At 40.5% G+C, this 23,707-nt stretch overlaps 1 protein-coding gene across 1 annotated transcript; it reads left to right on the plus strand.

Moving 5' to 3' along the window:
- Positions 1-1,737: 1,737 nt before the first annotated feature.
- crabp1a (cellular retinoic acid binding protein 1a) lies at positions 1,738-21,333 on the plus strand. Its single transcript, XM_079680261.1, has 4 exons — positions 1,738-2,245; positions 7,527-7,705; positions 15,632-15,745; positions 20,963-21,333. Exons 1-4 carry the CDS (start codon positions 2,176-2,178, stop codon positions 21,011-21,013), a joined length of 414 nt encoding a protein of 137 aa, XP_079536387.1. The 5' UTR covers positions 1,738-2,175; the 3' UTR covers positions 21,014-21,333.
- Positions 21,334-23,707: the final 2,374 nt, after the last annotated feature.

A 23,707-nucleotide genomic window follows, 5' to 3' on the forward strand; every position in this document is an offset into this window, starting at 1 on the left:
CTGTCTGTCTGTCTGTCTGTCTGTCTCTATGTATGTCTGTCTGTCTGTCTGTCTGTCTGTCTGTCTCTATGTATGTCTGTCTGTCTGTCTGTCTCTATGTCTGTCTGTCTGTCTGTCTGTCTGTCTGTCTGTCTCTATGTCTGTCTGTCTGTCTGTCTCTATGTCTGTCTGTCTGTCTGTCTGTCTGTCTGTCTGTCTGTCTGTCTGTCTGTCTGTCTGTCTGTCTGTCTGTCTGTCTGTCTGTCTGTCTGTCTGTCTGTCTGTCTGTCTGTCTGTATGTATGTCTGACTGTCTGTCTGTCTGTCTGTCTCTCTGTCCGTCCGTCCGTCTGTCCGTCCCTCTCTCTCTATATATATATATATCTCTATCTATCTATCTATCTATCTATCTATCTATCTATCTATCTCTCTCTCTGCCTACCTCTCTCTCTCTATCTCTCTCTCTATCTCTCTCTCTACCTCTCTCTCTCTCTCTCTCTCCCTCCCTCTCTCCCTCCCTCCCTACCCTACCCTACCCTACCTACCTACCAAGTTTTGAGTCAGTGGAAACAACCTGCTTGAATATAAAATTGTGGAGTATTAGAATATAGTTGAGTGGTTTATAAAATCTAATAAATGCTTTGTTCATATCTGGCCAGTGATACACATTTTTATGAGTATAATTCCATTCACATGATGTAATGTCAATCAACAATTAATAACAGTTCAAACCCATTTAATGAGATCGATGTTAGACTTCAGCCCAGCTTCACGTTCTCTCTTCCATCATGCTGCTACCTGTTGGTCTGAGTGGTGACCCTTTCCTAAAGGGCACGACTGTATCTTTCTAACTACAGCATGCAACACTAAGCGATGTCTAGGCTCTACAGAGGGAAAACATTATCACGCTGATTCCCTTACATACATAATGTAACCCAATGCGTACATAATAAAAACATTGTTAAAGCCCGAGTGGTAGTTAGGATCAACAAAAAAACATCCATAGCATTTACAATCAGTCCAACAAACCTCTTCTTTGATCCGTGTTCGAGGCACTTTGATAACATACTGGAAATATATTGCACCATTTTAGTCCACAACGCAGACTTCAAGTTCCATTTACTGCACATTCAGAGAAGGGACAATGCCCCAGATGATCAAACTTTACATTAAAATACATAATTAATAGAAAACAATTCAATGTGTTTGTAGTAAATGCACTCTTTCCATGTGTCTGCCTGAGAGGAATAAACAAAGGAACATATCTTTGATCTGTGTTTATGACTCAAACATTATTTAGTCAACTGTGCAGAGCAAAAGAGAGTAGAGAAAGACCAGGAAACATCCACAGACACAGTATAACGTGTTTGAAAATGGTATATATAATTAAATGTAATATCCAAATCAGGAACACTTTGACTGAGGATGTTATTAAAAAAAAGTTATTAGAGCTTAATAAACTTTGTTCTGTCAATTCATAATTTTGAACAAAGTAAGATCATTTTATTACTACTCCTAAAATAGCTATTTTGCCAATATATGTCAACAACAATAAAAGCCAACTTCAAAATAAAAAAGAAGTGATTCAATAAGGAGTTATTTAAAAAAGTAAAGCACTCTAAATACGCTCTGAAGGAATGAATTCAGTTGTGTTGATCCCCGGGGAGAGCAGACACGTCAGTCTGTGTTAATGGGACAGAGCGTTCAGGGGGAGGGACGTCCTCTGACTCCCATTAGAGACACAAGCTATAAAAGAGCTGAAGACGAGACTGCAGCCGGCACTCGAAGACACACGGACGGAGCAAGAGAGTGTGTGTGAAGAGAAAAAAAATTAAAAAACACTTTGGTGAACGAGAGGCTGAGCCCAGCAGCAGCAGCAGCAGAGGAGACAGGGAAGGAGGAAGAGGGTGAGACACTGAGACAGAGAGACAGAGAGAAGAGAGACAGAGAGAAGCGAGAAAGAGAGACAGAGAGAGAGACACAGAGACAGAGAAACAGAGAGACAGAGAGAAGCGAGACAGAGAGAAGCGAGACAGAGAGAAGCGAGACAGAGAGAGACACAGAGGGACAGAGAGAGACACAGAGAGACAGAGACACAGAGAGACAGAGAGAAGAGAGAGACACAGAGAGACACAGAGAGACAGAGGCATCAGGACGAGGAACAGGTTTCTTTCTGCAGCGCTCAGCCTCAGCAGACATGCCTAACTTTGCCGGCACCTGGAAGATGAAGAGGAGTGAGAATTTTGATGAACTTCTCAAAGCCCTGGGTAAGCCTCGTTCTTCCTCTCCTCTCCTCTCCTCTCTCTTCTCTCACCCCTCCTTATCCAGTGCTTCATCCCTGCACGAGGTTGACTATCCATCATGTCCTTATTGAAAAAATAGGCTGTCCTTGTTCTCGGAGAATGTCACGCCTGACTCCCAACAACACGGTTTTGTCCTGAGAAAGTGACCGCAGAGATCTTCGGGGAGATGCTGCTTTCCAGGAGATATGAAACACTGGATTCTGAATTCCAGCCTAAACAGACGTGGTATTGTTACACGAAGAAGGGAAGGGGGGGGGGCACAACATTATTCATGTAAAGCATTTAAGTAGGGCATGCATTAGGAATGCCAGGGGAGGTCTCTGGAGCCCAGTCCCTCTCTTGTGTCCTATCTTTTTCATTCTTCCCAGTCCTCTCTGATGATTGTGATGGTTAGATTTGGACCCGTTTAACTGGGTCACGACATTGTTGTGCAGCGTTTGGTCACGCCGGGAACGCTCAAACCGACAGGACACATCAAAAGGGTTCGTGGGCCTTTAGAAACATGTTGAAATCTTTAGGGATAAATCCCACTGGGAGCACGGGGAGCAGCTTCAACTATTCTCCAGGAACTGTTGACACCAAACAGGAGGATGAGTAGAAGTTTTAGACATGTATCATCCCTTTTTAGTCAAATCTGGGAAAGATAAGTTGGAATATAGACATTTTTTTCTTTGTAAAGAATAAACAAATATCAGTTTTATTGTTTGTTCAGGCTGCTGCACACATGAGAGATTTCTTGAGTATCTGAGGGCATGTCTAGCTATAAAAAGGCTCTTTAAATAACCCCTAATACCGTTTCTTCTACATTGTTCCTATCGACAACAAAAACCATACATCTATTCCAGGGTTCATACACTTTTTCACTAATGATTTTCAATGACTTCTCCATGACCTTTACCTAATTGACCAAAAACATTACTGTCTCAGCGGTACCACTGAAAATGGTTTATTTTAACATGGAACAGGAAAATAAGGTCTGCATATGAAACATGTTGTGCCTATCTAAAACAAATCAAATAGTAGGTGTACCTGCCATAATGCTACTTAGCCCAAGTTCATTATTTGTATTATTATTATTATTTGTTTACGTCACTTTTATTTGTTTGTTGAGCACTTCCGGTAATTGTCACATGGGTGTGGTTTGTCTATTTAAGTCACCTGTTTCATGTCGAGTGGGATGACAGAGGGTGAGCTTGTGCTGTCCTTTTTTCTGTTGACCGTTTTGTCCATAGTTACTATGTTTTGATTTTGTTTATTAAATATCCTTAAAACTATATTGCTTCTATATGGACTTTCTCTTCGAAAACCGCGTCACAGTTTATAGCCAAGTTTAGCCTCTCGGCGACTCAAGCGTAACTGGGGATTGAGCCGCCACAGTAGGCTTACTAGCTTCTACACGCTAAAGCAACTAAAATCTCTCACCAGCAAAATACCTCGTCAGCTAAATGCCATTTTACGTTTCATTACTATACCATACAGTATGTATTATCATTATAATATTACTATGTCGGCGATTTGATAAAAAATTAATTATATTTGATGCAACTTTAGTTACATTTCTATGACTTTTCCAAAACTTTAGAAAAAATATTGTTTTCCAAAACTTTTCCAGGGCCTGGAATTAGCATTTTGAATTTCCATGACTTTTCTAGGTTTTTAATGACCGTAAGAACCCTGGTATTCCACCATGAAGTATTGCCTTACACATACAAGAGTAACATTTGCCTTAGGTCACTACGTCATTCCTTTTTATTAACCGGGGTTCTGTAGTTTATTTTGAATAAATCCCAAATACACCAGCCTTCTACTGTAAATACCAAATGTGTATTAATCACAACAAGAAAAAGTCCCCGGCAAAAGCACATTGTTATGCCGGCTGGATTTACACTCTCCAGCTGTATTAGGTCATGTTTAAACCTTGTGGTAGAAATCAAAGCATGTATTACTGAACTGAAACAAACCGTTTACATCCTCAATAAGAATGAATGGGATTGGGGCTGAGTACAGAGTAGTGGAGACAATGATTTAGACGTGCACTAATGCAATGTTGATTTTGGTCTTTTCAATGGATTCGTTGAGAATGTAAAAAATATAGATTAATGCAAGCCTTATTCTGTAAATCACAGTTCTCTTCAACACCAACAATCATTGATGAACCCCTTCAAATATCACCCTAAAACCCATCCATTTTAAAAGTGAATGAAGAAATAATCAGTTTTGATGATTCACAAAAGTAGCCTCACAAAGACAACCACCCCACTTCCAATGATTCCTTTTAATTCCAGCTCCATGAGCCAGCATCTCTCCAGTTTCACTATACATTACATCCAAGTAAAAACCATTCACTCTCCTGTTTAACACCTCATCCATTCATGAACACATTACCCACATCTGCTGGTGCCCATCACTCGTTGCTCTTACATAAGGACTCAATGGTCAATGGGGAGCTGCGGCTAAACGGTGGATTCCAGTTCTGCAGCGCCGCCAGTCTCCATCAACATCTCCGTAATTATCAGAGGTTCCCCTACAGTTTATCCAGGGTGCAGGAAGCACAGCGAACAGAGCTGTACGAGCTGATCAGACTCACACACTGCTAATTGAGAGCAGGCATGTGTGTCTGCATTTGATCAAAGAGGAGTGCAACAATTCTGCACAAGTAAGGAACCATTTTGACACTGAGTTAATGGGGAGTGAATTTAAGAGACGCACATTGAAGAGAACATTTTGAAATACAAGCATTGGGATTATCTTAGACTTGGTTAATAGTGCTGGAGGAAATTATCTTGAACCCTCCTGTTGTCTTCAGGTCAAATCTTACCGATTTACTACTTTCATCAATCGTAACTTTTTGTTTTACATTCGATTGCATTAAGGCTTTTTGACCCACACACACACACACACACACACACACACACACACACACACACACACACACACACACACACACACACACACACACACACACACACACACACACACACACACACACACACACACACACACACACACACACACACACACACACACAGACACACACACACACACACACACACACACACACACACACACACACACACACACACAACTTAGCACATTTCCCGCTCTTTTGTGCCCATCCCCCCACATGGATCACACCTGGCACACGCAATACATGTTCAGTGTCTATTCTTTGTATATTTACTGCAGTTTTTCATGTATACCAGTATTCTGATACAATATTTACAGTTTGAAAAGGTGTTAAATGAAATTTGGTGATGATTAATGTTTTTTGTGTTAATGTAATAGCAGTTAAAACAGGACCGGTCACATTTGACCGTGAACACCAAAGCAAGGGGGGAAAACGAAGACAATAGGAGGGTTAAACAGGTTTCTGTGAGAACATGTGGTCCTTACTATTGCCTGCTTGTAAACATTTTTGTGGCAGACTTATTCGCTTTTACCATTGCTTTGGATAAAAACGTCAAACACAAATGTGGGTTAATTCAATTTTGAGAAGATGTCAATTTTTCGAAACGCTGATAAACTGCTCAGGCTCACTGATGTTCTTACATATTTAATGCTGTAAAATGCCATGGTGATATCCCTCTGATCGTGGGTGGGGTCGAGTGTAAGCTGTCTTAATTAAAATGTTTTTATGCCTGTGGGTTTAAAGAGCAACACCACGGTTTTTTTTTATCTCTAAGGACTAACAAGCAGTGCTCAAAGAACTACTTACATTTTATACTTGAAAAATAGCATTACTCAATTGTACAAATATTCTATTACAAGTAAAAGTCAAAATTGTACTTGTACTCGAAGTACTCAATAAGCGCAATTTCAGAATCAAATAGATAACTTGATAATGATTATTGACGCATTAAAGTGTCTGGGAAAGGTGGGGCACACACTGCTGGATTCTTTAACCAATGTTATGTCAAAGATGTATTTATTAGTTTACTTATAATCTGAAAATATTTATTAACTGAAGCTGTCAAATAAATGTAATGGAGAAAAAGTAAAATATTAGCTTCCAAAATGAATAGGAGTAGAAGTATAATGTTGCATACAATGAAAATACCCAGTTAAAGTACAAGTACGTCAAAATTGTACCAACCTTAAGTCAATTTATTAAATTCCACTAGTTGTAATAAGGGCTCGAACACTTGATCTTGTTAGCAATGATATTGGCTTTTTATACATCCAGTTATTTCCTTTGGTAGAAAACTCAATATATATAGAGAGTATATAGAATATATGAAGCCAGTCAAATAAAATACTTTGGCAGGACACAAAGCCAGATGGCCGTGCAGGGGGACACCAGTCACTCCAAAATGTTGCCACCAGAGTGGTTAATGCCATAAGCAGGATCCCCTCTCCTACAGCTACCAAACAAAAGGAAACACAGTGTTAACCTGCCCTGACATCCTCAACAGTTCATACTTGTTCTTTTAGACATGGCTGAATAATCCCCTACACAAACCTCAGTGCCCAAATTGCCCAGATTTCTCTCAGTTAGGAGAAATTGTTCAGTCAGAGCCAAAGTGTATTTATTGAGATTTATTTTTTCTAGATTCCTGTCATTCTTTGTTAACATTTAGGGCTGGGAGACGTTCCTGTTCAGCGTACACAGAAATACAATGAGACGTGCAGCCAGCATGGGCCACTATATTTGAGGTTTAGAGTCTGATAGAAGCTGGCATGAGGGCCCGGAGAGTCTAAATGTGGGCGGGGTCGAGGGTAAAGCAGATTAGAGAGACCACAGGACAAACTGGAAAATGCTTCTGTGAAACTATTGGCACTAAAAGAACAAAAGACGCCTCATCTTCCTTTTGTAGTGATTAATCTCTCACTTTCAGTATTATGCATGAACATATTCCACATTTTGAATTACACACAGACACTTTTCCATATTTGCGTGCCTTTAAAAAACAAAGGGTATTAGGCTTTCTATGTGACAATGTGGCCTATTAAGAACACACAATCATATTCATACTCCAATAGCTACCCAATCAGAACTGTAATGCTGTTATAAACTCTAATAACATCAAAGTCTCCTTGGCTGATTAACAACTACCTTGTTTTAAAACATGTTACAATTGTGGAGTCGTGGGTAGTGAAACCCAACCTTAAAACATCCCACAGGATATTTCAAACTAGGCAGTGAAGCATCCAACTATTGCCCCTCTAATAACTAAACAGATCGTATTAAATGGTGACACTGACCTGTTTATTCGCTGGTGTTGCTCTGATTTTTCTTCCCGGTCAGGAGTGAACACCATGTTGAGGAAGGTGGCGGTGGCCGCGGCCTCCAACCCCCACGTGGAGATCCGCCAGGACGGAGATAAGTTCTACATCAAAACCTCCACCACCGTGCGCACCACCGAGATCAACTTCCAAGTCGGGGAAGAGTATGATGAGGAGACGGTGGACGGAAGGAAATGCAAGGTAGAATCAAATCAGTACTGCTCAAACACATATTTAAACACACTGATACTCAATTGGTTATACGCTTTATAGTTTAGAATAGCAGTAACACTCGCAGCTTGAAGCGCCATACTGTACCTGTGTGTTTTAGCTCTTATACAACAAACGTAATGTGTGTTTTGGATGTTCATATGTATTTCTCCTGATGTCCAGGCTGGCATTGTTTCCCTTCTTTCTGTACTAACTATATGAACCAATTCTGACTATTTAGGCTATAATGACAAAGGTTGCATGGCTGTCACCACCGCTAAGCTAAAGGCAGCTAATGTTTGGTATGATGATGTTTAGTTTTTGATTGTGGTTTTGGATAAAAAAAAACGTTGTAATTATGGTTAGAGACAGATGAGACTTAGGCTATGTCTTCACAATGACCAAACAAGACAATGTGTGTGTGGACAGGTAGCCTACAGAGAAGGTATGATTAAGTCACAATCTTAAATTCCCTGCAAAAAATGTATCATTAAAATCTATGAACACATTATTCAGTTTTCACAAAGGGAACACTTAATCCATAACATCTACCGGTACTTAACATCTACACATATGTAAAGTAACCTGTATCTTTTCACTTCATTCTGTATGTGTGTGTGTGTGTGTGTGTGTGTGTGTGTGTGTGTGTGTGTGTGTGTGTGTGTGTGTGTGTGTGTGTGTGTGTGTGTGTGTGGCCTAGCATTACTAGACTTGTGGGGACCTAAATCTGTTTACACAGTCACGTGTGGGGACTCGCCTCCCTTATGGGGACATAATGGAGGTCCCCATAAGGGGAATCATTAATTTTCGGGTGAAGACTTGGTTAGGTTTAGGGTAAGGCATGTGTTGGTTATGGTTAAGGTTAGGATAAGTCTCCAGGAAATGCATGTAAGTCAATGTAATGTCCCCTGAAGTGATGTATACATGGTATGTGTGTGTGTGTGTGTGTGTGTGTATGTGTGTATGTGTGTATGTGTGTGTATGTGTATGTGTATGTGTGTGTGTGTGTGTGTGTGTGTGTGTGTGTGTGTGTGTGTGTGTGTGTGTGTGTGTGTGTGTGTGTGTGTGTGTGTGTGTGTGTGTGTGTGTGTGTGTGTGTGTGTGTGTGTGTGTGTGTGTGTGTGTGTGTGTGTGTCAAAGGTCTTCAAAGCTTTACGCACGCTATTGTTGATGAGGGTTGAATGAAAAATTAATACCTTCTCACAGTTTCATCACTCGGTATCATCCTCACGTCTGAAGCTGGATTAAGGGCAGCTTCAGTTGGGAGGAGAGTTTCTCTCTGAACCTCTTCAGGCCCTGAGGGGATTTCACACCCTGAAAGACAGTCAGATAGACAGGTTAAGAAAGTAAGCTACTCTTTAAAAAAAAATATTTTCAAAGTCTTCTGAACTCTCTGAACTCATTACAAATTTGGCTAAAATGACTGTAAAATGTATAGAAGGAAATTCAAATTCAAATAAAGTGTTGTTGTGACACAAACACTGTGCTATGTTACATGTAATGAGAGTAAACTGTCTTCTTAAGACACCTCTGATATGATCTCAACACTGAGACTTTTATGTAACATGTGAGGTAGGTAGTATCAAATAAAGCTCACAAGGCAGAAGATTGTTGAGTTTTATAATGTGTAAACATATTACGATTACATTCATAAAGCTACCCATCGTCTGTCATTACATATTGTGTCAAAGCAAGAAGTCTTTTCACTCATAACTTTCTAAATTGCTTCGTAAAGTTAATTTCTTTATAATAAGCCACCTATTGATGTGACATAATGTATATTGCAACATCATAAGGAAGTCATGAAGAAAGACAAACAAGTAATCAATCATTATGTCTGTTGAGCAGAGGTGTTAGAAATCTCTAACTCTAGCTTTCCCATTTGAACGCAGCAGTCAATTCCCCTCAACTATGTCATTGTCTATAAACAATGAAGGAAGTCAGCGCTCCAAAATGAAAACTTGCTGCCACTGAGTCACTTTTGTTCACGAGATATTTTGCCATAATAATCCAGACGCTGACATCTGCTTATCTCTATACTGCATAGCAACCTGTGTCTGAGCTAGAGAGAAGATGAGTGTTGTTTAGTATCAGTGAGGTCACACGGCGGGTAAACAACTCAAGATGTCAAGATGAGTTTACTTGATGTTTCTGCTGCGACTTGCTCAAGTGTCCTTGAGTAAGGCACTGCAACGCCTTACACAAAACACTTAAGATAGCTAACAGGCTGAAGAGTTTCTGTTTCTCTGCTGAAATGTATGAAAACAGAAAAGTGGCGTCCTGGAGAATTCTTTGGCAACAGAAAGCAGTGATATAAATGCTTGTGGAGAAGAAATATTTCACATTGAAAAGGGAAAAATGTGTAATTGCGTGCAATCACCACTTAAGATTTCATCCAAAAGCCTGAGATATTGGAGATATGTGTTTTCTTGGAACCACAAAGCCCCTCTGGTTATGTGAATACATAATTAATTTAGAGTGGATCTCTTTTTTACATTTATATCAACATGCATCGTTGGAGTTTGCAAAAGAGCATTCAATAGCTAATACCTGAACAGTACGTTTGTCTTTATCTGTTATTTTTAAGGCTAAACTACGTGTTGCAGTCAGGGCGACTTGACCTATTTCTGCTCCTAGGAGGAGACAGTGTGGGTGCGTCTGTCTGTGCCCTGGGGCATGCTGGGTACTGGGCAAGGCTAGACATGACGCGCAGAGTGGCTTTGTGACGCCACATGACGCCTCAAGACAACTTGTCATCACACATTTGCCACATTTACTTGTCGGGGTTGGAGCAGCAGCCTCACAGAAGGTGTTTGAACAGTGACACTGTCTCTTTGCTGCAGCACACGGGAGGGAAATACATTTAGAGATGTTATTTAAAGATTCTGAGGTTCAAGAGGCTTTAAGCTATTATCGAAGCGTTGAGCCAATTTATAACTCGGTTATTGCCATAAATTGATGTATAGTCATCAGATGGCCAGAACAAATCGAATTGAAAGATAATGTTGCACCAAATCTGCGAGATGTGTTCAAATGTCGTTAAAAACCAAATGTATAGCAGATTTAAGGAAAGATGTGGGATGGAAAACCAAAAGAGTGAGCTGAAAAACGCTGAATTAAACAGAGTATCTAAGAGTTGGTTATTCTTCTGGTGGGTTTGTCAGTACAAGTGAAACATTTCACATGGCATCATTTTTAAATTAGGAGACTTTGTTCAACGAGCTACATTCACTCCACAGCTCATCTGAGGTGGATGCAAACGCCCTCATATTGAAGCAAGGAGCTGCCGGCGTCACAGACCTGTAATACTCCTCATGTCTGTCTGTATAATAGATTTTGTTTTATTACCAAGAAGATTTATGGAGGTGGCTCTCAGCAACAAGCATATTGGGCCCTTGTGTTGCAATCATATGCAAGAATGGAGCTGAACCTGCAGGAGGCAGCGCCCACTGACACATGTGCCATGTGGGTGGGTGGGGGGGTGTCGGGTGTTGGCGGACTCTCAGGCAGGACAGCCCTCAGTGTGTTTGGGCCTTTGTGGTTAAAGGGATTACAGGCTGAACTGTGCCTGGCAAAGAGCAAAGGGTAGATTAGCTCTGCCATAAGGTTACAGAGCTCCAGTTAATCTGAGTGGTGGGATCAGAGCCCCCCCCCCCCCTCTCACTTACTGGAGGAGACAGTGATACGAGAACCAGAGGAACAGACACTAATTGATTGAAGAGAGAAAGTCATGATAAAGTGATTTACCTGATCTGAAGTGTGGAGGTTTATAGGTGGCAGACAAACATGAGCACAAGAGATGTTGCTGTCTTGTGAATTGTCAAATAATAGAACAGTGATTGAGGTGGAGCCGTTTTTCCTCTGCACTGCTCATCCTAATTTCCAACATACAAAAAATCCAGGCAAAACAGAGCCGTTGCTGTTTGCGTTACATGTACAGCAGGGGTGTCTAACTCAATTCCATCACAGCCACATTCGCATTATGGTTGCACTCAAAGGGCCGGTTGTAACTTTAAGACTATATAAAAATACATATATAAATATTTAATATATAAAATAATGTATTATATATTACATCATTGCCTCTGCATTGGATTATTATCGGCTAGGGTAATAACTTCATAATTAACTACGTCTGAAAGCAGAAGTCTAGAGCAAATCATTTTAAGTCTCTTCAGTGTGCATGTCACAAAATCATTTTAAACGACATTTTGAAAAAAAAAGTAACATTTTGAAAAAAAGTCAAATCTGAGAAACAAAATCAAATTTGAGGTGCATTGTGCTCCATGTATGGGGAACGTGCTTCTGTAAATCGCCATGTAACCGTATAACAAATATATTACATTCTTTGCAAGCTCTTGTGGGGCCACATAAAATGAAGTCGCGGGCTGGATTTGGCCCCCGGGCCTTGAGTTTGACACCTTTGATGTACAGGCAAACATGGCAGAGATGTCGTGTGAATAAAGATTTGAAACAAAGCTTGTACATACAAATATTTGACTTATCCACTAGAGAGTTGCATTACATTCTGAGACGAAGGCAAATAATGCATTTAGCCCCAACAGGAGATCCTGTAATGTAATATTTGAGGTAATATGTGAAGCTCAGACGCCTCAGTGAGGATGGAGGTAAATGGATAAAAGTTATGAATGTATTTTCCAGAACAGCTGCGACTCAAGTGAGATTTCAAGGGTGTCATTTAACATGGAACGGCAGGAACATGCCGACGGCAACATTTAAAATAATCTGTTGGGAGAAGAGATTAGGAAGACTGATGCTTTGGACTGATTCTCATATGCAGGGGGAAACATTTGAAGTGCCCTTTGCAGAATCTGTGTCCCATTATTTTAAAGGCAGGAAAAGTCTTTGTCATTCGGTCTGCTCCTCGAGTTATTTTGAAGTCACTCAAAATGTAAGGCAATTGAACGGACACAATATATTGTCTCTGACATCATCCATTGTTGGACGTGACATATTTGCAGTTATATTGATGTGGTTGCACCTAATTGATTTTGAATTGTTTCCAGAGTATTTTTTTAAACATAGACTGCGTACAAGAATTTCACGTAAACACTGCAACATAACCCTTTCTTAGAGTACTGTTTAGAAGCCTTGAGTTAGAGGGTCGCTATCTTGGTTGATTGGAGACAGAACTGACCATAGCAACATAAGCTAACAGCTAATGTTGGCTAGCTTGCTTGGTTAGCACAATACCTCCTTAATATAACGTTTTTTTTTAAACTATGATATTAATTAGGATAGCTAGCAAAACACATAATTAAAACAAACTTTGCCGGAAAAAATGAACAGCCATCTCTAAGGCAGGGGTTCCCAAAGTGGGGGTCGCGAGATGATTACAAAATAAAAATGGAAAATTAAAAAAATTATAATAATTTAAAAAAATAGATTTTTTTTATTTTTTTTATTATTATTAATAATAACGTTTGCATATAAAAGTTCAGGGGCGGACTAGCCATCTGTATAATTTCCCCGCAACGAGGCTCCCCCTTTGACAATCCACTAGCGCAGTGTTTGTGCGGAAAACTGAAATTAATTCACTAGCACCCAAGGTAGCAAGAGGTAGCTTCTTATGGAAATCCATCATTTAGGAAGTGGTGAATTTTGTTATTTTTAATGTTCTGTAATGTCAGAGAAAGACTTGCTGAAGGCACTTCTGCATATCTTCACCACTTGTTCGTTGCATTTTTCACTTGTTTAAATACGAGTTGATTCGATAAAGAGCAGCTGTTCCTCATAGTTTTGTCCTAAGGCACGCTGAGAGTTGGAAAAGTGATGAACAAGCGATGACTTGAGAGAGATAATGTGATCAAACTGTGGGAAGAGATGAGTCCAGGAGGGAGGGAGTGTGTTATTTTTTAGTCAAATCCAAATTAACATTTTTAAACCAAGCAGGAAATGAGATGTTCTCCTGACACACTGTTTGTGTCTGATAAGCAACGTAAGTCTAAGCGACTGAACAAAAGCCAAAGGCAGCAGATGTTCAGATAAATAAAAAAGCTGCAGAAACAAACTGGATTGGTAAAAACAAAACAAATGGAGGATACATTTGTCTTGGTCTCAAATGTGTGTGCACAAGCTCTCGCGTGTAATCTGGAAGCAAAAGACGATGTGTGAGAATTAGTCTTAATGTGCAACAGAGAGAATGAGAGAAAATCCATCCAAGTCAGAGGCTGAGACTGATGCTAACGCTAAAATGGAGCCGTAGCTAATCGACTCTTTGGGTTCTGGCTTTATTACAAGAAAAAATCGGAGGGAGAGCAGCAGAAAAGCCCAGCTGTTGTTCAGCTTGGCAAAGCCTGTAGACGGCAGCCTGCAGGGATCCATGATGGCTTTGCTTACCTTTGATATGGTGATTAACAGTTGCCTATGAGAAGCTGGGCCTGCTGCTCTGCGAAACACAGAGCAGTTGTGCACAAATTATCAAGTGAATTGTCTGAGCAGCATTACAAATATGCAAGAAAATGCTGGAAGAAATATGGTTTTTAGAGGCCTATCCAGACATTAATTTAGTTGGATATTAATGTTATGTTTTGATCAGATCCAGGCCTTTGGAGTGGGATCAATAGCTTAAAAGTCTCTGGTGATGGTTTGAGGGAAAATAAAAAAGTTTAGCAGTGTGGGAAAACATAATCAGAGCAACATGAAGCCAACACTTTGGAAATAATTAAACAGAAATGTGAATAGAAAAGTAAACTTTGGGCCAAAGACTTGATTGGGAAACTGTGTCATCAGACAGTTGAGGTAATGACATACGAGTGTAGTTAATGGGCCCTAAGCTGACCAATATGATAAATGCTCTCTGTAACCACAAATAAGAGAAACAGGGTCACGTAGTCCGGCTCCTTTAAGAGTTATTAGTCTGAAAGTCTGAGCAGTTCTGTTGATGTCATTTGAAATATTATCGAAGCTAATTACCAGACGGAGGGGAAAAGAAGATGTGTTTTTTCAGTCTCAGTCTGCTTAAGACTCCACTGGAAAATAATATATTATATATGAACCAGGCTCATTAGGAAGTGACAGATGTTCAGAGGTCATTAAATACTTGTCATAAGACCTTATGCTGGGCTTATGCTGCAATATTATACATGTTTCTATTAGCGATGGATGGTATGATTACCTGTATGTGAAATGTGTTGCTCATAATGAAAACACGGAGCATTTGCAGTTCCAGTCACCATTTTGGAAACAGATGTGACACGAGATGGTGCAAGTCTCACCAAACACTGAACAAGACGGCGAACAAACATATTAAATTAAACTTTAATAAACTGAGAACACACTTATAAACCTCAAAGATATTAAACACAAACACGGATTGAAACTAGACAACACCACGTGGTGAAATGTCAATCAAAGGGTAACCCCGCCCCTAAAGCGCTTCATGCTTCATACATCTATTTTAGACAACATTTTACGAAATGAATAACATGCTGTAATGAAGAAGATTTGACGCAAGCAATTGAGATCATAAACTCATCATAAAATGTTAGTGAGGTAATAAATCAAGTGAACGGTAGGGTCATGTTCTTATAGACCTCTTTAGAATCTGACCTGAGTCGTCCCAAGCACTTCTGCATTGACTTTACTTTACAGTCCGGGGGGGTTGCAGCTTTGTTCTAACGAAGAACAACTTGCCGTAGATTCGGAGCTGTAGATTCAGGAGATAAAACTCTATAAGTTCATAATTACGAGCGACCGTGCCTACATGTTTTGCTTTACTTCGTCATATTAATAAGCTCTAACTTGTCACCTTGATGCAGAAGTGTTGTCAGGATGTATCAGTACGCTTTGACATCACTGTTGGTGCACTTACGGCCCATTAGGTGACCTTTTAAAGGACATGCGTTGCTAACGTGTTTTTACCTTACTGACCTCAGAGTCTCTCTCTCTCTGCAGAGCCTCGCCACCTGGGAGACGGAGAACAAGATGGTCTGTAAGCAGACTCTGGTGGACGGCAACGGCCCCAAAACCTACTGGACCCGAGAGCTGAGCGGAGATGAGCTCATACTGGTGAGCGCACGGAAATGACTCATCTTCTCGATGAAAGATTGATGCTGAGGAAAGTGAAAAAAAGGCAAAAGCATCAGTAGATAAATTAAATCTTGTTTCAGGGTGAGGACCAACAAAGACTAGGCAAACACAAGTATTAAAGTGCTTGCCCCATGATGTTATGTTAAAGGTCCCCTATTATGCAAAATGCACTTTTTGATGTCTTGTATACATAAATATGTGTCCTGCATGAGCTATGGAGCCAGAATCAGCACTTCACTAACAGGGCTGAAATAGAGAGTATGAGGCATGGCTAGAATGGGTGTGACATGTTTTTTATATATCTGAGACCTATAATATATGCCTAAAAATAGTATAATAGGAGACCTTTAAGCACAAGGAGTCTAAGATCTGATGGGTAGCTAATCTGTATGGTTGGTCTGTTACATGGCTTGTTCCCATGGAGACCCTAAAGACATCAGTTGCATTAAAATGGGATTTCACGAGCAGCTAGTGTACTTGAAATGTTTTAATGAAACGAGGCAGGGAGTCACCAAGGAGATTCATCCGTAAGGGAAAGGAGAGGGCCCGTTTCCCAAGGAGCCGAGCTTTCATCCACCCCGCGGAGAGATGTTGAAAGGAGAACAAGAGGGAGCTGCTACGCTGACATCGCAGTAATACCCCCAGTATTTAGCCAGATTAATATAGGCACAAGTCAATGGGTCTAAAGCCCCTCGAACGAAGTGCAAGAGAGCCGTCCAAGTGAGGAAGAGTTCTCAGGGACTCAACAGCTTTTTCTCTCTCAGCGCTCCCACGCTTTGCTCTGTTGTTCCTCGAGTACTTGTGAGATGAATGTCCAAAAGGCAAGAGCTCTTAACAACAATACAGAAGGTGTAGCTACTGAAGAAGTAAACACAGGATGTTTGCAAAGCTTTATAATACAAGCCAGAATTTCAAGCAGCTTGAGTTGTATCTTCAATGCTAATCTCAATGCTAAGGTGGGAAGTAGTGGAGTACAAATACTTTGTTTCTGCACTTAAGTACATTTTTTCCTGGTATCATTACTTTACTCCACTACTCATTTTTCTGATAACTTTTTACTTTTACTTCTTACATTTTGAACACTAATACCTGTACTTTCTACTTCTCACATTTCCCAAACAGGCTGGTTCCTTTAGTTGAATGTGTGTTTGGTGGCGTGATCATTATTATTTAGAGTCATTGCGTGCCTATTGATTTGAACACGATCCGTGTATCCATCATTTCCTGGTCTTCTCTAAAGAAGAGGGACCAATGAAAACGTTGTCATGTTGCCGTTGTTCACTATGGAAACATTCATTAGCTAACAATGACATTATTGTTCTATTAATATAAAGGGAGGTCAGGTACTCTTTAAAACAGATGCTAGTTATGGGTACTTTTTACTTAAAGGGGACCTATCATGCAAAATGCACTCTTGTACGTCTTTTATACATGAATATGTGTCCCCGGTGTGTCAGGGAACTCACCAAGTGTCAGAAAACACAACCCTCTCTCCTTTCCTCCATACCCAAATCTCTAAAAACGGGGCTGCAACGGAGCTGATTATTATTTGAATTTTTCTGACGTCATAAAAGGGGTGCTCCGCCTATACAGTATGGGCAACTCTCCACCTATCAGGGGAATGAGAGATCGCTCGAAAGCGCTGGAGACGCTGTAGTACATATGCCAGGCCTGTAAGTGGCGCTGTAGTCTGCCACAAAAGCAGAATCAGCCCTTGCAAAAACAGGGCTGGAATAGAGCAAATAGAGTGAAATGAGGCATGGCTAAAATGCATGATCTGTTTGGTATTTTGAAAAAAATACTTCACAGACATGTTTTATATAGGTATGGCCCTACAATATATTATTCAAATATAGCATGATAGGTCCACTTTAAGTACATTTCAAAGCCCATACTTCTTTACTTTTACTTGAGTAAAGAAGTTTAGTCAGTACTTCTACTTTTACCGGAGTATTTTTAAACACGAGTATCTGTACTTCTACTTGAGTAAAGGATGTGTGGACTTGTTCCATCTCTGATGCTAACCCACTTGAAGATCATTGTTGTTTAGAGAAAGGCAGAACAGATTCTAGTGTTGGCGTGATCAAATGTGTCACAGCGCCTGCCTCTCTGGTGACACTCTGCCCTGGAGGAGCTGATGCAAGCAGGCACTAATGGAGATTGATCTGTGCTTCTCTGCTCTTCTCACCTCTGTCCTCCCTGCTGTTACACCGTCAGAACAACCCCAGGATAGATCGTGTTGACAGAGCAGCTTGTCGAGTCCCAATTTGACCTTTTTTCTTTTTAGTATTGGCACAGAAAAGCCCGTTATAAGATAGGTAATTGGTTTTGCAGCTTGTTGTCCTGTCAACACTGACAAGTACATCTTCATCGTCATGATTCACCTGAGACAGATGGCCTAGTTTAGGACAGCAGCTTGATCCTGTCCTTTCAGGCATTATGGACAGTAAGAAAGGAAAAGGAAATGGAAGGGAAAGGATATAACTGTTAAATTAATAACAAAGTACCGTAATTTTCGGACTATAAGCCGCGCCTTTTCCCCTATTTTTCGACGCTGCGTTTTATATAACGGTGCGGCTAATCTATGGATTTTTACAGCTAACGGCCAACACCTTTAACTCTATGGGCTCTATGGCCGGTCCGCGCCCCCCACCTTTAAGCGGCGGGTTCCAGCAGGAAAAGCTGGAGGCCGGAAAAGAGTGAGACAGGTAGCGCGCAAAAGTAAAAGTGGAACCGAGAGTGGTATGCCGCTGCTGCGGTTTATATTCAGGAGCGGCTTATAGTCCGAAAATTACGGTAACTGATGAACAAGTCATTATTGTAAAGCCTGAATGGTGAGCAGGGGGAAGCAGCAATAATGTGAAGACCTTACTCTTTTCTTTATATTTCAAATGACAGTTATTCTGTTATGCCCGACATAAAAGATGCAACATATCAAGGTAGAAATATGGATACGATAAAAGCATTATTTTTAAATTAACATTAATGCCTGCAGTGTGAACATTGCTTTGCAGACTTTCAAACAGATGAAGACAAAAGGACCAAAGATGTGCTTTAAATAGCTTCTCAAACTGAACACATACTCCACAATCTTTAACGTTGTGTTCACTGTTTATATTTCATGCCTGCAGTTTTTTCTAAGAGTTTTTCTTCCTCCAAATACAACCTCTAGATGTGGAAGAATTTCTAGTCTAAGAAATAGTCAGCATTAGTCAAAACACGTTATATTTGTACTTTAAGTATGACAAGGATGCCTCCAGAAGCAGAAGCATCCTTTAAGGATTAAAGCATAAATATTGGCACGGAGCAGAACAACTTGTTTGATTTTTACAAGACGTGTATTGAAGCCCAAAATAGTCTGCACCTTGCTGTGAGCGCTTTCTTCAAATTAGAAAATGACAGTGCATCTTTAGCAGAAAATATACTTAGCGCTCGTCCGGTCTGGAAGTATTTAGAAGCAGGAGTTGTCCTCGAAAGCGCCAGGAAAATTGCTACATAAATAACATGTATTATTATTATTATTATTATTATTATTATTGCATAATAAGTGCAACATGTACACTTTTTTGTTAATATTTGACTGCTATTTTAAGTATTATATAGCCCATTTGCAATTAACCAAATATCTCGACATCAGTTGGAAAACAACATCACAGCGTAGCATAAATAAACCTGCTCATAAAAAGTATTGGAGATAAAACTGCAAACCACACAACATCTTTTCAAATGCGTTGGACTGTGACACAGAAATAAATACTGTATCATTAAACTCCTGAGGGATGTTTAAGCCTCTTCATAAAAAAGCGGGCATGAATCATATTTGGAACCAGACAACCTATTTCTCTTGGGACAAACAAACTAGAAAACCCAAAACAAACAGTGTCTGCATCTGAATCATATCTATCTGTTTCCATAAAGCCTCCAGACAAAGAGACAAAACCAACAACTGCAGAGCTTCAGCCTCAAAGGAGCACTAGCGATCATAAAGCAACGGTCTGATTGTCTGTGGCAGTTCACACTGTAAGTGGGACACATTTCCATACGATTTGCATAATCCGTTTAATTGGTTTAGTCTGCAAACACTTTAAAGGGCAAAGTCGTGTGGATTTTCTCCGGCTTCGTCAGCCTGAAATAAAACGAAAAGATGACGGCACATCAGACGATTGGACTCAGTCACTGAAAGCTTGGTATTGTGGATCTTAAGGGACGCATGATTACGTTTTGAAGCAGTTTCTTCTGGTTTCATCATCAACAGTATGACCTACATTGATGGCCATCGTTTTGACTGTGATGCTATTACACACACATCATAGGATTTATTTGACATGTTTACATGCCTCATCCTGTGAAAATGTGGGGAGACTGTCATAACCCAACAATCTCCAAACAAGACATTTCAAATTAAAACCATAGACTTCTTTAAAAAGGTGTTTAGAGGGAATTAGAAAAGCGCTTAGACTTGTAGGGTCCAGTGTGCTTCAAAAGATCGAGTCTAAATGACATCTAATGGATTGAACGGCCACATACACACCGTCTCGTCTTGCATTTCTTTGAAGCCTTAGCATTATAATTAATACGATTGAGGACATGGTTTACACACTTTGACAATCTGTACTCAAAGGCATCCAATGCGAATGTTGTAAATTTGTATGTCGGATTATTGGCTCTAGTCTAGTAGCACAATTTTAGTCCAAAATCAGTCCTCAACCTGTGCTCTTGAAACCTGATACTGGGGGTTTATGTTTGTATGTGTCTGTTACCAGTGAGACAATTCAGGAAGAACAGTTTGGGTAACAGATCGGTCAATTTGGAGGAAATTCAGATACCAACAGGTAGCAACGCTCTCTGGGGCAATTGTCTCATGTTTATTTTTAACAATCTTGAGGTACGTTAAAAAAAGTAATTCACAAAGTGCACTTTGGCAAAAACGTAAAGCCTGGTTCAAATACATTATTTGGCCAAAACAGACTGGCCTCAAATCACTTCAAAATTATGAGGGCATTATATTCTTACTTGCATGCAACAAGTACTTGGAGCATGTTAAGGCCTCTGAGACTGACTATAACAGGTGTTTGTTGAAGATGTAAAACAGCTTGAAGCTAATGAAGCTAATTTAACATTTCTTTGCCAGCTGGCTGTAATGGGTACTCACTATCATTTATCTCAAATCTACGATTATCTTTTTGTTTCCTGCAGACTTTCGGGGCAGACGATGTAGTTTGCACAAGGATTTATGCCCGGGAATGAAGCTCTGCAACTTCATCAGGCGACGAGAGAGAGACCCGGTTGGACCACAAACGCCTCGAATAAACCCAACAACTCTCTGTCATGCTAACATGCTAACACATTTGCAACGTATCCTGTGTAATCTCTCAGCATCAGTCTGCATAGTCTCCAAAAACAATAGCAATGTGTCTGTTATCTGGTTATTAATAGTGAGTATTGTGTCTGCAGTAGCGGTGTCCATATCTGCAACCCTGGTGTCTGCTGTGTGCGTAGGCTTTAGTCATGAGATGCCTTCATTAAGTATTCATGTTCAATGACAGGAAACAATAAAAAAAGGAACAGCAGCAGAGCTTCTTTCTTGAAAACATGTATTCCCATTAATGTGCATGACATTGAAGTGCACATCAATCATGCTTAATACATGCATGCACATCTCCTGGCAGATAGAGTTTCCCTAGTTGTTAAGGCAATCAAATATTACATGTATCTCCAAAGCATGTGGAAGAGTAACTGTGTCCAATCTAATAGTCTGCCTCGGTGGTGACAACATGCTATTTCTACATCCTGTACATCGGTAATGAAGCGTGTCATTAAAGTAAGGGTTCTCACCTTCTCACCTGATAACACACAGATGTGAAGTTGGGTTGGTAAGAGGTTCAATACTTGGAACAGCTTTTGCTGGCTCCTTCCAAATTGTTTAAGTGATAAGAACAAATTGACATAAGGTGTAAAATCCACTTACAAATACAAATCTTGTTATTTGATTGAAAGCTACTTTTTTTTAACAACACAGAGTTTATCTGCAAACTGCTGAAAGTAAGATAGAAATACAGTATTTATTCATTTAAATATCATCTGTTAATAGAGGACACAAGTCAGATCAAAACTATCTTAGGCTAAATCAGGTCTTTACATTTTAAAATATTGGGAGGGATGAAACCCTCTTTAATGGTCACACATGCAGAGCACACAGTGAAATGTGTTCTCTGCTTTTAACCCATCCTAGTACCAGGAGTCTAGTACTAGGAGCAGTGGGCAGCTATTGTACAGCAATGTGAGTGAGGGGGGGAAGGGGGGTGTCCGGTGCCTTGCTCAAGGGCACCACGGCAGGGCAGGAGGTGAACTGGGACCTCTCCAAGTAGCAGTCCACACTCCATTTTTTAGGTGGTCGGGGACTTGAACCGGCGACCCTACGGCTCACAGTCCAATCCCCTACTGACTGAGCCACTGTCTTCACAAGTTTCCTGCTTTGGTGGTAATTCCTAAGCTGAAAGATAACATATGGAAAAGGTCATTTGGAAACCTTTTACAGACAGTTACATGCTACTGACATCTCAAAGACAATACTGGTGGTGCATGTTTTGGAGTATCCTTCACATCTCCCAGCTTCTACAGATCTCAGTGAAACTTCTTAAAAACCCTAAACTGCCTCTTCAAAAGAGCTTCAGCTTTTAAAACCCCACATCCCATCATGCTCCAACCTCACACGCCCTGCTGAAACTCGTCACTTTCTGTGATTTTTCCCAGACACTCCCAAGAGACACGTCTTTGTGTCTGATCGACTTCTGAGCCACAAGATGAAAGACAGAGTGGAACAGCGAGATAAGAACCAGACTGAAGAGAATACAGTTCAAGCTTCTGAGCAGTCGACTAATCAAAGAGGCAGGCGACATTAAGAGCTTTCATTCTTCACGGTGAGTTTTAAATCCCAAGAGGCAAGAGGAGACGTTTGCGTGGTGTATTTTAGAATTCAAACAGAAGTAAGAAATGAAGAAAGTTGTCCTAATGTGACTTCATCCCCGAGGGCCCTTCATGTGCAGGCAACTTTTATTGGAAGGAGCGGACACAGTAGCGTTGTGGTCACTTCCTCTCTCTGACCTCTTTCGCTTCACTGGTCTTTCCGACCTGATTGCCCAGCGGTCTGTGCTGCCCCTTGTTTCACCAACAAGTTGGTCAGTCAGAGACGAGGCTGCTGAATACAAAGTGCCGGGAACAGGAAGCCAGAGAAGCAGTGATGGGAGCAGAGTTTGTAAAATAAAAAATGCTATTACATCTAAAAAAAAAAAATGGTTCATATAGAGGCTGAGTGATCTAAATTCATGGTTGGATGGGGATGAGTTACACACGTTTAAGTTTTGGTTTTATACAGTGCAATGTTAAAGGTAGGGTAGGTAAGAATAGAGAACCGCAGTGACGTGTCCTAAAACCCGGAAGTAAGCTAGCATTTTTACCACTGCCGGTTCCTTCGACAAAAAGCAATGGGATTTCTCCATAGGGGTTTGGAAAATAGCTGGAAATAAGGTCTGTGGTTGAGACAAATTGAAGGGACAGATCACGTTTTGTTCTACGACATTAAATACATCAGCTGTGACCCCACTGGTGATTTTTGAAGAGTTTACGTGTCTGAAAAACAATGGTTGTTAACAAGTGGCTGAATAGGACTACAGAAGTTGTCGAGGCCGTTTTACATCTGTCAGGATTCTCATGTTATGTCACACTTGTAGTTTTGTATGTCTGGTTATGGGTGTTTTCCTCCTTGTGTATTGTCTGGTCCTTCTTCCTGTGTGTTTCCCCTGTCGTTAGTTTCCCTGGTGTGTCTAATTGTCTGATTGTGTTCACCTGTTCACCTGTTTCTCGTCTTGTGATTACCCCTCCCTGTATTTAGTCTTGTCTCTTCCTGTGTTCAGTGTTGGTTCGTCTTTTGTTTGTGACTGA

This window comes from Notothenia rossii, assembly GCF_949606895.1.
Source record: "Notothenia rossii genome assembly, chromosome: 5".
In the NCBI taxonomy this organism is placed as follows: domain Eukaryota; kingdom Metazoa; phylum Chordata; class Actinopteri; order Perciformes; family Nototheniidae; genus Notothenia; species Notothenia rossii.

Excerpts from the sequence above, each read along its gene's own strand:
- crabp1a (XM_079680261.1), top strand. The coding sequence starts at position 2,176 with ATGCCTAACTTTGCCGGCACCTGGAAGATGAAGAGGAGTGAGAATTTT. Across the intron at positions 2,246-7,526 it reads TGAACTTCTCAAAGCCCTGG|GAGTGAACACCATGTTGAGG; the intron begins GTAAGCCTCGTT and ends CTTCCCGGTCAG. Across the intron at positions 7,706-15,631 it reads TGGACGGAAGGAAATGCAAG|AGCCTCGCCACCTGGGAGAC; the intron begins GTAGAATCAAAT and ends CTCTCTCTGCAG.